The sequence below is a fragment of the Sprattus sprattus genome (assembly GCF_963457725.1).
Source record: "Sprattus sprattus genome assembly, chromosome: 14".
Taxonomy (NCBI): Eukaryota; Metazoa; Chordata; class Actinopteri; order Clupeiformes; family Clupeidae; genus Sprattus; species Sprattus sprattus.
Window position 1 is genome coordinate 20,975,794 of NC_137912.1, and position 14,799 is coordinate 20,990,592.

Here is a 14,799-nt window from a genome sequence, read left to right on the forward strand (position 1 = left end):
ACACACACACACACACACACACACACACACACACACACACACACACACACACACACTTGCGCAGCTCAGCTCTATTCCCACATGATTTCCCAGGCCAGCGTGCAGGAACTGGACCATGTGAACCAGGACGTTCTCACCGAGGCAAAGCATTCTGGGTACGAGGTCGTGGACACCTTCAGCGTCACCATGGGCCGCTACAAGGAGTTCCTGCAGGGAAGATGTGCCTGCCACTTTCATGAGGTAAGTGTGTGTGTGTGTGTGTGTGTGTGTGTGTGTGTGTGTGTGTGTGTGTGTGTGTGTGTCTGTGTGTCTGTGTGTCCGTGTGCGTGTGCGTGTGCGTGTGCGTGTGTGTGTGTGTGTGTGTGTGTGTGCGTGTGTGTGTGTACTCCTCCAGACCAAAACAATTCTGTTCATAACAATTCAGCAATTACTGTGAAATTAAATAGTTTACATCTGTGTGTTGTTGTTGAACAGAACAACAAAAAGAAACAATTTCTTAGTGGTTATAATAATTTCTAATGTTTTGTGAAAAATCAAGCAGTTATCTTTGGATTTAATCGTCTAGATACATCACTCTTGTTTGAACAGTCAGATCACATCATCAACATGAATGTGTTGTTGAACAGACGTAATAAATATAATAATATTTTTGTATTTCATGGTTTTTGTGCAGCCATTCCTAATGGTTTGTAAACACCCTGTTTTCATTATCAGATAATATCATCTACATATGTGTATTGTTGTTAAATTACATAAAAAAAACATAATTTTCTCGTGTTTATCGCAACAGTATCTCTAATGGTTTATCAAATGGCGGTCGGGGCCATGGAACACTCACTCAGATCTGGTGGGGATTAACTTCTCCCCCTGTAATGATGCTAATTTGCTCCCGTTATTATATTTTTACGGGCCCTCGCCATGTGAACCGGGACCCCGATGTGGATTAGAAGCTTGACTGAAAGTCAGGGATTTCTAAAAGCCTCTGCTGGAGGCAGACAGCCAACACTCTGACTGGAGGAAATCTGTTGCGGACGTGTGCTCTGATGATTCTGGGACTTATGGGCTATCTTAATTTTCTTATTTTTATTTTTAATACTTCTGGATTGTTCGAAAAAGGATATCCTGATCCCACCGCCCAGACTATGTTCTCTCACAAACACACACACACACCAACCTATCCACACACAAAAACACACACACATGTACACACACTTAGCATTACTCTGTGGCCCTGTGAATGTATTTTTAAAAGCAGTCATTCAGGTTTTATTCGGCTATAAAACAGCCTATTGGAGGAGCTGAGGAGTAATTAGCAATTACAGCCACTTTCATGAGGTATTAGAGTGCATGTTGGTGGCAGATGGGCTGAGGTTCTTGGTACGTGTGTGTGTGTGTTTGTTATGTGGTAGCACAAGCACACGGAAAATGTAAATGTGTGTGTGTGTGTGTGTGTGTGTGCGTGTGTGTGTGTGTGTGTGTGTGTGTGCGTGTGCGTGTGCGTGTGCGTGTGTGTGTGTGTGTGTGTGTGTACCTGTGAGTGTGTGTGTGTGCATGTGTTTTGTTTCATGACATGATTTGGACCTGCTAAACATTACCTGCTAAACCTGCTACCTTAAATGCAGACACAACCGAACACACTTTCTACTTCATCTTCGGACTTTCAAATTTGGATTGCTTGGATTTGGATTGGATTTGATTTTGATTTGTTTATTTGTTTATTTGTTTATTTGTTTATTTTAATGAGTTAGTGTGTGAGTATTAACATGGCAACAGTCTACAGCTTTTAACCGAGTTACATCGGTGGTCCACCGCTCCATAAAATAAACACAACAGGCTGCAATTACATGGCATTCAAGCACCATACTAATCACTAATAAAATGCACTTCAGAACATAACAAAATGTGCAAGATGTTTCCGTCAGCTTATTTGCACAGAGTTGAGAGATGGATGTCTGCTATGTATCCAAAGAATCATTCAGTGCTCAGGAATGGTTGTATGTGATTAATGTAATTCATATTATTGTTGGTGTGTGTGTGTGTGTGTGTGTGTGTGTGTGTGTGTGTGTGTGTGTGTGTGTGTGGGTGTGGGGGGGGTGTACAGGTGGCAAAGCCTTCCTTTTCAGCTCCTCAGCACAGTACTCTGCGGATCCTGCGACAGGAGGGAGAGTCTGGAACCGGAACCGGAACCAGTGACCCGGAGGACCACCAGAACACGTGGCCGCCCTCCAACACGTCCTACCACGTCAGGGGCCCCGTGAACCAGGTCTACTCCGAGATCCTGCTCAGCAGATTGTGTGATCGGAGCAGAGGAGGCAAAACCACACGCTAGACCTGAAGGACAGGAGGCTATGTGTGTGTGTGTGTGTTTGTGCGCATGTGTGCGTGTGTGTGTGTGTCTGTTTGAATGAAGGGGATGGCATTTGTTGGTCCATGTGTAAAGAAGCTTCACAATCAGTTTTGCCATAAGAGATTAGTTCATCTTCCAGAATGCCTTGATGGAATCCATTACATAATTTGATCCATTAAAACATGGTCAGATTCGGGAAACCGACTGAGATTCACAGCCAGACGTGTACCCCTTTTCCCCTTGTGATGGAGGTAGTGTGAGGGAGGTAGGGGGCAAAGAGAATTTGGGTGGTGGGGGGTATCCAGATGGCGACTGGGTGCGCTGTCTACCCCCCTGATATCCTGCCAAAAACCGACTGCCACAGCTGCAGCCGAGAAGGGGCCAATTACATGTGGAGCTGCTGCATAGATCAATGAGAGCTGGGAGACGGCTGGCCGAACGACCTGACAACGTTCCGCCAACGTCCTGCCAACGTCCTGACAAACTTTCCAGCTAAGCTTTTTTGGCGCAAGCGTGTGGAGAGCGCCGACCCTCGCGTGTTTCCAAGATGTTTCCGAGAGATCTCATGGCCTTTTTGAGCAGTGCCTTTGATGTCGCCAGGCGTGAAGCCACTTTCATGGTTGTACTTTTCTTATGTCAAGCTTTTTAGCTTTTTTATCATCCTTGTCTCAAATATAAAAGTTTATTCTCTGAGTTACCGCAAGCCAAAGGTCTTATACAGATTTAACGATTTTATACTGATTATCAAAGTTGATATCTTTGAACGTCTGTATGAACAATGCAAATATAAGTATATTTTTCTACAGATGTATTGCCCGTGCCTTTGGTCCGTTTTGTATAAAGCCTTTCTGTTTACACAATGGGAGTTTCTCTGTTTGTATAATGTGTAACTGGGTTTGTATGCTGATTTTGACATTAGAATTGATCGATGCCTGAATCTGTTTTGGTTTTTTTATGTACATCCATCTACTATCGAGGACACACCTATAGAAAAGCTATTACTTTTTCTAGCTCCTCAGCGCCCGTTTACCTTCTCTATGTGTAAGCTATTTGCTGTTCTGTCTTAGTGAGATGTTTTCTCATCGCTGGACTTTGCAGACCAAGCCATATTTGATCGTTGGAGAGCATTTCAATGTTAGATTAGATATGTGTGTTCTGCCGCGATGCAGGCCTACCTGTTAGGGTGTTGCATGAATGGTGGAATGTCTGTCATGGTTTAGAATCCATCGAAAGGTTCGTGAGAGATTGCTTAGACCGAGTATGCAAAGATGTATTTTTAATTAAAGTTTCATATATGAAAGCCGCTTGGATTTCATTAGGTTTGTGAGAAGCGTTGAAAAAAGTATCGATGTTTTCTGTGTTAATACACACGGAATGGTATATTCTCATATTAAATTATTATATTTTCATTATTCGATGATGTCCTGTAAATTATTTTGGTGTTTGAAATGTCACTATTCACATTTTGGGTTGCAATAAATTATATCGATGTTATTAATAATTAAATGCTGTTTATTAAATTAGTGAACATGAATTCGCACATTGAAATAGCCTATAGGAAGTGCGAAATTTGATATTCCTTTTGCTTGAAAGCTTTTGTCCTCAAGCATTCTGCATTGCGCAATGAGCAATGACTCACACGATATACCAAGTACCAAGTTTTAGGCCTCTAAAAACTCCCTCTGAAATCAGTAGCGTAATTAAGCATTAGACGACTGTGCAAAGCAGGCTAAAGAAGATATTCCTGCAATGGAATCTTCGGTTTCTAAATAAAACATTGGCTAGCCTACATAAACTCTTCATTTCAATTTAGAGGCAACCTTCCAGAAATGTGTAACTCGTTCTCCACAGTTACAGGTTGCCAGGTCTTATTGTTCTGGAATGTGCTACATGTCCAATGCTGACAATATGAGATTTAATATCAACATGTGGTAAGGAAAATTGTTCATGATCAAAACCCGTTCATCGAAATTTCATTCATAAAGGTACAGAGAACTACTGATGTTTTTATTTCATATAAATGTCTAAAATTCGATCTTAAATTGAATATTATTTGAATCTGTGCCTATTTAAAATGTATGGGCTGACGAGGAACAAAACAAAACATACATATTTAGTTTAGTAGCCTACTACATTTAAAGTAAAGTGATTAATTTATAGGAGCTTTGTCAAAATATATAGATATTTTTATTTCCTGTTTAGCCGTGTTAAATTGACAGCAGGAGGAGAATGAGACGACCACAGTAGGAGACTGACCAAATATATTTATATTTCTCATTTCTATTAACATATTAACTCCCAGCAACATTGCATTGTCTTAAACCTATCACACACAAATATATTGCTTTGAAATCATAATGAATAACAGCTTGAAGTCATCCAATCGAGACACAGATACGTCACCATATCTAGTCTGGTTTAACTTATTCGTTCTATTTATCGAAGACACATCATTTTAAAAGCGAAAAAGAGTGTGTTCGGCGACTCAACTGTAAGAGCTAGGCGCGTTGAAGTAATCTTGCACTGGCAGTTGGCCGGCCCCGCGCAATCCACTTTATTACACTTGAGAGATCTTTTGATGGAATGCCTCCGTTTGTTTTGCCCTGCCTCGCCTCCCCGGGCCAGCTGCGTACGCGCCCGGTTCCTGTCCAATTAGCGCGCAGAATGACCGAGCGTTCTGAATATACATCAGCGGCTTCGCCAATTGCACTGTGGGAGCGCGCAGTAGGAAAAGTATTCCCAGAGAATTCTGTTAGGGAGCACCAATCAAATGTAATCTTATCACGCCTATCCGAGCGCAGTCAACAGTAGCACCACTGTCAAAGTCTGGTTTCATGGAGGGACGGAGAGAAAACTTCTGATCAAAGTCATTTTGCGGATTAAATCTCTTTATTCCCCAATGTAGCTGACTGGCGCATCGAGCAGCCGTCCAATGGACTTGCACACTCGCTGCGATATCATGCCGCTGTCCTGACTGAGGAGATCATGGAGACTAGCACATACTATGGAATATACCTGTTCTACGTTCTGTCTCTCCTGCTCCTCTCGGAGTACCCCCTGTGTTGCCAAGGAAATTGGATGTAAGTAAAGCTCGTTTACTTCAGCTCTTGCTTGATTGTGGGGGTTAGCGTTGTTTTGGGGGTGCAGAGTGTAAAACGTGTTTTCTCAACTTTGGATGGAGGTTTTAGGGGGGCTTGTCACGCCTGGCGCTTTCCTTTCGCAGGTGGCTGGGCATAACGTCGGGGTTACCGGCGAAGATGGGCTGTGCCAATTTGCCCCTCTCCAACAAACAGAAGGAGATATGTAAGAAAAAGCCGTACCTCCTGCCCAGCATCAAGGACGGCGCGCGGCTGGGCATCGCCGAATGCCAGACGCAGTTCAAGCACGAGCGATGGAACTGCTCCACTACCAAAGATCTGTCGGTGTTTGGCTACGAGTTAACCAGCGGTAAGACCAAAACAATCACTTTATTCAGAGAATAAAAAAATTACATGTACAACAATTAGAAATGAAGCCTTAATAGTGGTTGATTGTTTGCTACATTCAAAGTAGCCTAATTGCGAGTGGTAGGTTCTGATCCGATTTTGTCGCTATCGCAGGCACATTTGCTCATCTCAACCATTTAGTTTCCTGGAAACCCGTCAATAAAAAACATATTTCGGATATTTCGTTAATTTACTCCCTCATGAAGGACCAGGTTACATTGTTGGTCCAATACGAATTGTATCGCTCCTTTCTAACTTCTTTCTAATGGCAACTAAACATCCGCTGTAATTCATTCTCCAGTGCCCAGAAGGAGATCTGATACGTCGAGCAGTTGTGTATCTGAAGCCCTTGCTGAACCTGTGTGAAGTCCTGGACGAGGAACCCCCATCTGCTTCGATTTAGCCGTCTTCTATGTTGTCTTTGAACACAAAACGGCCTCGCTCGCACAATTCCAATCCGACGGGATTATGATAATTAAGGGATTCAGTGAAGACCCGAAATATTAGACGCGCTTATTGTTCAGCTTCAAAGCCAAGTATATTTCTTTTTTTACAGCGGTTCATGCCGGCTGAGACCACTTGAGATAAGCCTTCTATTAACTCTCAATTTATCTGCGCATCTAAAGAAAGTTGGGTGATTTGTATGACAAACGCCCCTTTCTTTTATTTAAGAAGGCCAGATGGAGGCTACAAGGTAAATGGTTAATTAGTTTAATTTTAACTTTCCCTTATTCAATTACAGCTTTGCGGAATGTCAGTGCATAACGCCTGATTCACAGATGAGCAGACGCGCATAGAAAGGGTGTCGCGGCAGTGGAGGTAAAGCCTTCGGGGCCCCTTCACCATTTTAGCTAAGACCTTTGTGATCAGTCTGGTGCGGTAACCGCGTGAAACACAAATAACCTGCCGTAAACCCACTATTGGAAACGAAAGCGGAGGCGAGGAGGAGAAGAAGAAGAAGAAGAAAACAAAATAGTGGTTATTGAGAGAATCTCTTAGAATACATTGACTGAAGTAGGATTAACAACGGATTACATTTTCCCTGCAGATTGGCTGTAATAATTAGCTGTCCTGTAGCTCCAACTTTATAATAGTGCGCTAGCTAGCCGTTGCATTAAGTGTTTGCATTGACGGTCTGGCTACTGCTGTTATTCCCTACACCGTTTGTAGTTTATAGATTTTTAATAAACCCTTTTAATGCGTAAGCAGCATATAGTCGCTTTGTATTAAATGTGCTTGTTCTGGTCTGACAGCGTACAAAGGTTTAGCCTCGTTTAGGATGTGGCAAAGGCTGTGGATAAAAAAACTAAACGAAGATAAACAGGCCTTTTGGTGGAGTCTAACTGGGCTAGCTCTGTTCCCTCCAAACTAATAGAAATTAAATCTGTTTTGAAAGCTAGCAGATCAGATACAACTATGAATAACTATCAATTAATCCCAATATGAAAATGACTAGGAGAAATAAAAACAGAGCAGAAATAAAAAGCTTTTTAATGGAAATATGTCAGTCCATATACACATCTTGAGATCCTAAGTGCGAGAGAGTAAGCCTTCTCATTCAGTAGAGGAATCGTAATTTTTTCAAAAACAAAATCTGCCAAATCACTCTCTAGGCCTATGAAGCGTTGGTCATATTGATGTCATATATATATATATATATATATATATATATATATATATATATATAAAAATATATGTATATTTATCTCTCTATAAATATATATTTGTATATACTGTGACCAATATTTACCTGACCTAATGGGAGCTTAATATGAGCTTTTGTAATTACGCTTCTATCGCACGGTCTTTTTGGGTCTGGTTTTAGCATAATGCTAATGTTGCTTTCCGTTGGTTTCTATGGGGTTTGAGGTTCAGTGTGTGCTATAGGGTTAGTGTGCTGTTTGATCAGTTAACACAGTGAAACCAAACACTGCCTATTCTACACGTACACTTTCCCATGGATATGCTATATCTGTGTGTGTGTGTGTAGGTGTGTGTGTGTTAGTGCGTGTGTGCGTGTGTGCATGTGTGCGTGTCTGTGTACGAGAGAGAGAAAGAGAGGGAGTGAGTGAGTCCCAGTGTGTGTGAGTGAGAGAGAGAGAAGGCATGCATGCAAATTTGTCAGTATACGCTTCATCCCCATGTGTGTGTACACGATTGCACACAAGCCTAAGTTTGTGTGTGTGTGTGTGTGTGTGTGGTGATGATTCTTAAAGTAGAAAAAAACGCACTCTCAAGCTTGTCTCATTACTATTTCATTTCGACCAGTACACACTGACAATGGCTTAGGCCGAAACGCGTCTGTGAATAAACTGGTCGAAATTAATTGTAATGAGACAAGCTTGAGAGTGCGTTTTTTTCTACTTTAAGTTAACAATCTTTCACTCGCACCCAAAATCGCCTTTATTTTGGAAGTAGAGTGCGCCTATCCTTACAAAAGGTGATTATTCTTCACATGAGTAATATCGGTTAGACGGTGCAGTATCCTGAAATTATTTTTTATCCTCAGAAAACCTCTATCTGCTACTTATTAAAATATCTCAAAGTTTGTTGGCAGAGTTTTTTGAGGACTGGACAAAGCCACCGTTTCTTTCTCTGAGGGTGTAGAGCGCCCGAGGCAGAAGCACATGTATGTTTTACTGAGGTCAAGTGGCGTTTGGGTTGGCCGAACCTGCTAATTCTATTGGGAGTATTTGATGTCCATTTCTCCTCCCTATGTGTTCTCATCACCTTCTGTGGTTCCTCCTCCATCTCTTTCTGTCTCTCTCGCTCTTTCACACACACACTCACACACACACACACACACACACACACACATGCACACACACAGGCACTAAGGAGACAGCGTTCATCTCCGCGGTGATGGCGGCTGGTCTGGTTCACGCGGTGACGCGCTCCTGCAGTGCGGGCAACATGACGGAGTGCTCCTGTGACATGGGCCTGCAGGGCACGGGCTCCGCTGCGGAGGGCTGGCACTGGGGAGGCTGCTCCGACGACATCCAGCACGGCACCTGGTTCAGCCGCCGCTTCCTGGACCACGGCCTCGATCCTGCCACCGGTGCCACAGCCGGGAAGAATGGTGCCAACGCCAGCGTGGCCTTGACGGGCACGTCAGGATCGCCGGCGGACGCCGTGATTGCCATGAACCAGCACAACAGCGAGGCAGGACGACAGGTGAGAGAAAGAGGAAGAGGTGGGAAAGGAAGAGACAGGAGGAGAGAAGGAGGAAGAGAGGGGGGAAATAGAGAGGAAAGGAAGAGGCGGCAGTTGCAAGGATCTCTGCCTGAGCGAAAAAGGGAAGGAGAGAGAGATATTAACGCTTCCCACTTAAAATCATTGGTAATATTTTCATTGAATTGCTAAACCTTGTTGATACACTTTTTTAGATTTCTCATTTTGAAAACATTGTCAGTGTTTTATTGTAACCCTGATGTAGCTACACTGTATATGAATGGTACTGCCAATGAAGCTACTTTGAATTTGAGTGTGAGAGAAGAGAGTGAAGAAAGAGAGAGGTTGAAGAAGAGTGAAAGAGAGAGGTTGAGAAAAGAAAGAGAGAGGTTGACAGAGAGAAAGACAGAGGTTGAGAGAGAGAGAGAGAGGTTGAGAGAGGAGAGAAAGCGAGAGGTTGAGAGAAGAAAGAGAGAGGTTGCTGTACACATGTTATGGGTCTGTATGTGGAGTGGAATGACTACTACTTTCTTGGTAACATTGCATACTTCCTTGAATGATTCTTGGAAAATGGATGTACAAATGTTTCATGCTTGTCATAGAGGCTTTAAAGGTGAAATGAAATATGTCAAAGAAAGAATGAAGAAAGTAGTAAGAGAGAGGGGGGGAGGGGCTGTGTTTTTTTTGTGAAGCTTTGGTAAAATAATGATGTATACTGAATATCATGCCAGTCTCGTGTATTTAAATTGGAGCTGTGAGAAATATATGTAGGGAGGGAGGGAAAAAGAGAGAACTCCTGACAAAAACAGTGTAAAACAGAGAGGGACTGGATGGAATCTGTATAGCACACTGGCAAAGCAGGTCGCTACTAACTCATTCATTAATTCACTCATTCATTCATTCATTTGTTGACATTGAAGCTACTTTTATAGATTCCATTAGCATGATTGGAAGAGGAGAGTTGGGAAGCAGGGCCTACAAAAAGTGTGTGTGTGTGTGTGTGTGTGAGAGAGAGAGAGAGAGAGAGAGACAGAGAGAGACAGAGAGAGAGAGAGAGAGAGAGAGAGAGATGTGCATACCAGGAGACAGAGTGACTAAAGAGGACTGTCAGGAAGGAAGATTTCATTACGCCAGGGTGTGTGTGTGTGTGGGTTTGTGTGTGTGTGTGTGTGAGAGAGAGACACAGAGAGGGAGGGAGGAAAAGAGATGCTAATTGTTTTTTTATTTCTTAATCTGTGAGGTGTGACTACTTTCTGGCCTTCTCGACCCCCCCCACCCACCCACACACATGCACATACACATACATACACACACACACCGTCACACACACCCACCCTCACACACACACACACCCACACACTCACACACACATATATATTCACTTCCACACACACTAAGACTAAGATAGATAGACAGACATACACATGCACACGGACATACACAGACTAAGAGAGACAGACATACCCTTACAATATACATACATATCCCTCTCTGTTTTCTAAACTAACACTACAATTCAGTGGTTGTGTGTGTGTGTGTGTGTGTGTGTGTTTGAGTGTGTGTGTGTGTGTGTGTGTGTGGTGTGTGTGCATTCCCTCTAAGAGGCTTGTAGTATAGAGAAGGCAGTTAGTTGCCAGACGGCTGTTCTTATTGGCTGGGGGGAGGGGGTTGCTGACGGGAAGGTTGTTTGTGTGAGAAAAGCCTCACTGTCTTGTCTACTTTAGAGAGGAAGAGAGAGGTATACCTAGCATCTCACGGGGCGCACACTTACACACTCACTCTCACTCCACACACACACACACACACACACACACACACTCCCATTCACAGACAAAGGCATGCCTTTTCTCACACACACACACTCTGACACAATCTTGTATTCATATTGGGTCTCTTTCTGTGTCTTAACAAACACCGATCTCTTACACACACAGACTTTAACAAACACACACTCTCACACACACATACCTTAACAAACACACACTCTCACACACACAGACCTTAACAGACACGCTCCCTCTCACACACATACCTTAACAGACACACACCCTCACACACACAGGTCTTAACAGTGACACACCCTCACACACACAGATCTTAACAAACACACACTCTCTCACACACACAGACCTTAACAAACACACACCCTCACACACACAGACCTTAACAGACACACACCCTCTTACACACACACACAATCTCTTAAACTAACCATCATTTCTCCATGCACTGTGAGCATGGATGTGTTTCAAACGTATCCATCATACATGCATTTTCTCCCATTCATTCACATGCACATACACACACACACAGACTCACACACTCACGCACAGACTCACACGGAATCACGCACTAAGTTTTCAGCTTTCCCGTTGCCTTTTCCCCTACACACAAAAATGAATACATTTTGTATCCAGACACACACACAATTACAGTACCTTGGATCTCTCTCTTTCTCTCTCCCTCCCTCCTTCTTTCACACACACAAATACACATGCATACATACACACACACACACAAAGATACACACACATTCACCCTCGCACAAACACACACAAAAACAAAGATCCAGACACAGACACACAATAGTTTTGAAAGTGGGTTTTCAGGGTCATCTGATCATCTAACCTCCTCTCTCTCGCGCGCACGCACACACAAACACACACTCACACATACATTCTCTCTCACCCACATATTCTCTCGCTCTATTTCTCAGTCTCTCTCTCTCTCTCAGATACACACACATTCTCTCTCTCTCTCTTTCGCACACACACACACATTCTCTCTCACCCAAACATTCTCTATCTCTCTCTCTCTCTCAGATACACACACACATATTCTCTCTCTCACTCTTTCTTATGCAAACACACACACACACAACAAAAAACACACATACAGAAATACTCTCTCCTTAGCACGTGATGCCCTGTGGTTCAGGCATACTTTCCTAAGCTGTTTAAAAAAAAAAAAAACGTGTTTTGTTCACAGATGCAAAGATTTATTGCGTAAGGAAAGACCGTGAATGTGAAAAGCCCATTCCATCCGCTGTCAAAAAAGGAGGAAGAAAGACCATCAAACTCACAGGCAGAAAACAAACGACGGCGTTCGCCGTTAGCGGGAATACATTTCAAAATAGTTTCCCACACTTATCGGCCTAATGGCGGCATACAGTGCTGTGTGTTTGGACAGCGATAACGAGTGCGTTTCCACAATCAACCTGGAGAGCAGCTGTGCAGACACGAGAGAGCCCAGACAGAGCCAAACTGAGCTGGGCCTGACCCTAGGGGAAAACACCACCACAGACAGGCCATAGTGTTATAATGTTTATATTTATGTCAGTGTTTATGTTTATATTTATGTCAGTGTTTATGTTTATATTTATGTCAGTGTTTATGTTTATATTTACTGAAGCATACCAAACTACATGTAGCTGTAGTTTGGAAAATAAGGTAAGAAAAGACTGTGAAAGAGATGTAGATGTTTAAATATTTAATATTTTAATTGAAGGGGGTTCAGTCCCTGGGCTCTGTAAAGCGCCTTGAGACAATTTAATTGTTTTGGCGCAACATACACAGAATTGAATTGAATGAATATTTACTATTATTTACTACTCCTATCAAACATGACGACTAGTGAAAATGAACTAGAAGAAATGCACTGACGGGGGATGAGGAGAGATCAGACAGAGAGCGGAAGAGGGTGAGACAGTAATAACTTTGTGTTGTTCATTACAAAACACAACAAACAACAACAAAAACTGGTTCGTTATATTTACCAAGATTACAATGAAAAATAGAGAGAAAAAAAGAAATGACATTTAAAGAGAATGAGAGGGGTTGGGGGGTGATATTCTCGTGCACCAGTTCACTGCGTTGGGAAAACACGTCAGGCCATCTGAAATAGAGTGTGAAGTGTGGAGAGGACTGGGGGTGTCAGAGAGCAGAGGATCTATCCTCATAGTATTGATGGACATGATTATTCATTGTTATGTACATCTGCAATCTGTAGTTGATTTTTCTTTTCTCATGTTTGTTCTGCTTGATTGGATTGTCTCATTTCTTTGCTCTGTAAAGCCAGTGACGTGTTTGAGAAAGGCACTACATAAATACAAAATGTTATCATTATTATCTAAATTACAGCCGAATTCTGTTCAATTTTTCTTTTCTTTGGGAAGGCTTAATACTGAGTGACTCTTTTTCTCCTCCCTTGCTCCCCCTCTCTCTCTTGTTCTATCTTTTCCCTTGCTCTCTGTCTCTCTTTCCCCTTCTTCTTTTCTTTCTCTCCCCATTCTGTCTCTCTCATCCTCCATATTTTCCCTCGCTATATGTCTGTTTCTCCATCTCTTTCTCTCCCCTCTCTCTCCCATTCTGTCTGTTTTTTTTTCTTCATATTTTCCCTTACTCTCTGTCTCTCTCTCTACCCATTTCTTTCTCTCCCCCTCTCTTCTCCTTACTCTGTGTCTTTCCCCATCTCTTTCTCTCCCCTCTCTCTCCCATTCTGTCTGTTTTTTTTCTTCATATTTTCCCTTACTCTCTGTCTCTCTCTCTACCCATTTCTTTCTCTCCCCCTCTCTTCTCCTTACTCTGTGTCTTTCCCCATCTCTTTCTCCCATTCTGTCTCTCTTTCTCTATGTTTTCACTCGTCTGTCTCTCTTTCTACATCTCTTTCTCTCCCCCTCTCTCTCCCATTCTCTCTCTTTCTCTATCTTTTCCCTCCCTCTCTTTCTCTCTTTTCACATCTCCTTCTCTCCCCCCCCCCCCCATTCCTGCAGGCGGTCGCTAAGACGATGTCCACAGACTGCCGTTGCCATGGCGTGTCGGGCTCGTGTGCGGTGAAGACATGCTGGCGCACCATGGCCCCGTTTGAGCGTGTGGGGCGCTACCTGAAGGAGCGCTACGAGACCAGTGTGCAGGTTCTTGAACGGACCGTCCCCGGGGTCAGCAGTGGCGCCGCCGGGACCTCTGGGGGTGGTGGGGGCGCTGGGAAGGTGCTCCCGCGTAAAGTGCGCCGGCGTGAGAAAGGTCGTCGGCGTGTGCCGGTGGGGAGAGAGGAGCTGGTCTTCCTCCACAAGTCGCCAAACTACTGCCTGGAGGACCGGAAGCTGGGCGTGGCGGGGACGCGAGGCCGCCGCTGCAACCGGACCTCTGGCGGTGCCGACGGCTGCGGCCTGCTCTGTTGCGGTCGTGGCTACAACACGCACGTAGTGCGGCACGTGGAGCGCTGCGACTGCAAGTTTGTCTGGTGCTGCTACGTCCGCTGCCGGCGCTGCGAGAGCATGAACGACATGCACACTTGCAAGTAGCAGTGTGTGTGTGTGTGCGTGCGTGCATGTGTGTGTGTGCGCATGTGTGTGTGCGCATGTGTGTGTGTGTCTGTCTGTATGTGAGAAAGAGAGAGCTGCTTTGTGTTAACTCTACAAGTAGCATCCGCTCCATATGAAGATTGACACACCTGTGTGACGCAGTGTGTGTGTGTGTGTGCCTTAGAAAATGACCGCTTACAACATAAAACAGGGCATCAGAATGGACTAAACTGGATTGCTCAACTGTACAAAGACCAGACTCACCTGATAGTCAACAACAAGTGTATAATATGTGAAACACACCCAGCTACCGCTAATTATCCCTGTACGGGGCAACAGGTAGACGTGCTGGTGGAACTCTGGGAGATGAAGAGGGAGAGGGCAAGAGTGGAAATGGACTGAGCAGAGCAACGCAAGTGGATAAGACTGAGGTGAACAGAGACTAGCCAATCATAACAGCTAACATGACCTCATGACCTTTGCCCTTTGACCTC

The 14,799-nt window shown here is 43.8% G+C and overlaps 2 protein-coding genes across 3 annotated transcripts in view; both read left to right on the forward strand.

Annotated features, from left to right (window-relative positions):
• cped1 (cadherin-like and PC-esterase domain containing 1) overlaps nt 1-3,674 on the forward strand; it is a 99,622-nt gene extending 95,948 nt beyond the window's left edge. For both annotated transcript variants that reach the window (XM_080851003.1, XM_080851004.1), the window contains exons 20-21: nt 94-240; nt 2,102-3,674. In XM_080851003.1, the coding sequence (XP_080707129.1) occupies nt 94-240; nt 2,102-2,329 (375 nt within the window). In that variant the 3' untranslated portion in view covers nt 2,330-3,674. The remainder of the gene's footprint in view (nt 1-93; nt 241-2,101) is intronic.
• A 1,256-nt stretch (nt 3,675-4,930) lies between these two features.
• Nucleotides 4,931-14,305, forward strand: wnt16 (wingless-type MMTV integration site family, member 16; the record flags this gene model as incomplete). Its single annotated transcript, XM_080851724.1, has 5 exons — nt 4,931-4,976; nt 5,253-5,427; nt 5,571-5,794; nt 8,663-9,006; nt 13,775-14,305. The coding sequence occupies 5 exons, from the start codon at nt 4,931-4,933 to the stop codon at nt 14,303-14,305; spliced, it is 1,320 nt and encodes a 439-aa protein (XP_080707850.1).
• Between the last annotated feature and the right edge of the window lie 494 nt (nt 14,306-14,799).